The 3238-nt window shown below is 36.0% G+C and overlaps 2 protein-coding genes across 2 annotated transcripts in view; one reads left to right on the top strand and one right to left on the bottom strand.

The window, feature by feature from the left end:
- Positions 1-3238, bottom strand: part of LOC106878991 (histone deacetylase 2) — a 219318-nt gene that overhangs the window by 81359 nt on the left and 134721 nt on the right. The gene's annotated exons all lie outside the window — the stretch shown is intronic.
- The window catches only part of LOC106877330 (vitellogenin), a 65116-nt gene that overhangs the window by 27035 nt on the left and 34843 nt on the right, over positions 1-3238 (top strand). The window contains 1 exon segment of the mRNA XM_052977471.1: positions 1187-1535. Within this exon segment, the coding sequence (XP_052833431.1) occupies positions 1187-1535 (349 nt within the window).

The following is a 3238-nucleotide window of genomic DNA, read 5'->3' as shown; positions in this document are numbered from 1 at the left end:
ATATATATATATATACATATACATATATATATACATATATACAAATATATATGTACATGCATACATAGAGACATAGATATATATAAATACATATACATATATAAATATATATATATATTTATATATATATATATATAAATAGATACATATATATATATATGTATATATATATATATATTTATATATATACATATATATACACACATATATATGTATATACATACAACCAGCTAACACTCCTTTTTTCATTTTCTCTTCCTCTTTCTTTCTTCTTTTCTCCCCTATTCATTTTGACCATTCTCCTCATTTTAACATACACATCTTTTCTCTCCTCCCCACTTAATACTACCACTACATTCTCAAAATTTCATTCACACCACAAGAGCCCTTTGAATGAACAGCACATGAAATCTACGTCTTCACACTTTCCATTTGTAATGACAAAATATGAACTGCTATCGGAATTTACATACAGTTGACAAGAAGCATTTCTACCACTTCAACACACCCCTTTAAATAATGGAACTGCCACTATAACATCCTGCATATATTTTTATTTTTACTTTATTCTATTATTTCCCTTTATACTTCTTATTTCCATCCTTTTCCAAAATATCTCCTTATGTTGAACACTACTATTTCCCTCTATTTAACCATATCACATCGTCTCTGATGAAGGGATATCTTTACTATCCCAGAAACAGCTGTAAGACTAACTTTATCTTTATAAATGTCCTGAAAATTCCACACAGCCTTGGCTTTGTTGTCTCATCTTATCTAACACACACACACACGCACGCACACGCACACGCATACATAAATATCATATCTTCTGCTTGTTTAAGTCTGGTATTTATCTTATCGGGGTTTATTGCCAAACCACTAAGTTAGAGGGATGTGAACAAACCCACACCGGTTGTAACGTGGTGGGACACACACACACACATACACATATGATAAGCTTCCACAAAGTTTCCATACACCAAATACACTTTCAAGGTATTGGTTAACTGTGGGCTATAGTAAAAGACACTTGCCCAAGGTAACATACAGTGGAACTGAACCTGAAACCATATGGTTGCAAAATCAGCTTCTTAACCACACAGCCATGTCTGTTTCTTTCTATGTATTTATTATGGATTTTTCAACCTTTCTATCCTTTTTTTTCTGTTTCCTCTCCCCACAGCTGCTATGGGCCCTGGAATACTGGAGACCATCCGAAATTCTAATATCATTCAACAACATGATTTTCGACCGCTTGAGATATAAAATAAACTACATAAAAGACTCATTAATCCAGCCGAGTCTCAGTTACATGGAATTTAATCCGGCTAAAGGAGTTTTCATGGTACTCATCGATGACAGATCAAATGCGATACTCAAAGAGATTTCAGAATATTCTACAAGTGCCCTAAGGAAAATAGTCCTTCTAGGGGACAATGGATTCATGTACACCAGTGACTGGGGTTTTTTCGATATTTATTACGACATAAAACCAAGTTCCGATTTTAATGACTGGATCCCGCCATTCAAAGGTAGATTGTTTGTTATAATTATTATTATTATTATTATTATTATTATTATTATTATTATTATTATTGTTGTTGTTGTTGTTGTTGTTGTTGTTGTTGCCTTTGCACAGTTTCTAACACTAGAGATGTACTACAGTGTCAGCTGTTCACTACCAGTGAACTAAGGTAACACCTCTTATTTTTCGAGCACCTTCTGGAGTATTCGAGCCGTTCCAAACAGTGCTGTTTTCTGCAAGTTTTACTCACTGTTCCCAGGGCTCCGGCAATTATTGGTACTACTGCTACCTGTTTCATTTATCACAACTGCTTAACTTCCCAAGCTAACCTGTCATATCTCTCGACTTTTCTTTCTTCCTTATCGCATACCTTGTTGTCAGCTGGGCATGCTCTATCTATGATCCAGCATAGTTTGTTTTCTTTCTCAATTAAGACTATGTCCAACTTCCTATTCTCTATCATGTGGTCACACTGAATCATAAAATCTCACAGGATCTTTGCATTTCTGTTTTCGACGATGCCTTCAGGTTTGTGGTCGTACTAATTCTTTGCTCGGTCAAGTCCATACTTGTTGCAGAGTGTCCAATGGACAATCCTTGCTATATTGTCGTGGCGTCACTTATATTCCTTCTGAGATAGTGGTGCACATTGGCTGGTAATATGCCATACGGTTTCACCATTTTGTCCACAGATTCTTCACTTATCAATTTCTGTTCTGTTGTCTATTCTGTATTTTATGTTGTTTGTTCTTAGTGCTTGCTCTTTGGCAGCACAGACTAGAGCTTCCGTTTCCGGTTTTCAATCACTTTTAGTCATCTGCAGCCATCCTTTTTCTCTGTCTGTCTTATCTTCAACATCCCTATGAAATTGACCATGCATTCTTTTCTTTACCCACCTATTTTCACTTTCATTCGTTTTCAATTTCTTGTATAGTGCTTTATCTTTGCAATCTTTCATCCTACACAAGCCTGACCTTCTTACTTTTAATAATAGCGGTTCTGTGGAATTTTTTTACATACGATGCTATGTTGTTTTCTTCTGCTCTAATGCTGTGTTCACATTTAATAATAAGTCCTCTTCCCCTCTTTTTTTTTTTTTTTTGTACATACAGTCTGTCTGTGTCACTTGTTGGGTGGAGTGTCCCATATCTAGTTAACAACTTCCTTGTATTTGTTTAGTTCGTCTACTGTCCATGCGATTACCTCTGCTCCATATCTAAGGAGTGAAACCGCCCAGGTTAGATAGCTTCGATCTTATTCCGTCCATTTAATTTCGACTTGAGGATCAGACTCAGTCTGCGCAAGTACTCCACCTTAAATTTTTCCGTCATTTCTTTCTCCATCAATTTATCCATTTCCAATATCCCCAAGTACATATAGCCTGTCTCTTCTATCTACTTTATAACCTCACCCGACGGTATCGTTATCCTGTCCATACATTTGATTTTGCCTCTCTTCAAGTCTGACACATCACACTTTCTCAGTCCGAACTCCATTCTGATATCAGCACTGAAAGTATACACTGTATCAACGAGGGAACTGACTTAGGCTTCGTCTTTATCATAACGTTTGAGATCATCCATAAAAAACAAATGGTTGACTTTTTGTTGGCGTCTTTTGAATATATACCCAGCTTTTGTTTTCCTCAGTATCAAGCACAGTACAAAGATCAGTGGGGACAGACAGACTTCTTGGAAGATGCCCCTCCTA

The sequence above is a fragment of the Octopus bimaculoides genome, chromosome 28 (assembly GCF_001194135.2).
Source record: "Octopus bimaculoides isolate UCB-OBI-ISO-001 chromosome 28, ASM119413v2, whole genome shotgun sequence".
NCBI classification, from domain to species: Eukaryota; Metazoa; Mollusca; class Cephalopoda; order Octopoda; family Octopodidae; genus Octopus; species Octopus bimaculoides.
This window is presented reverse-complemented; position numbering and strand designations above follow the sequence as displayed.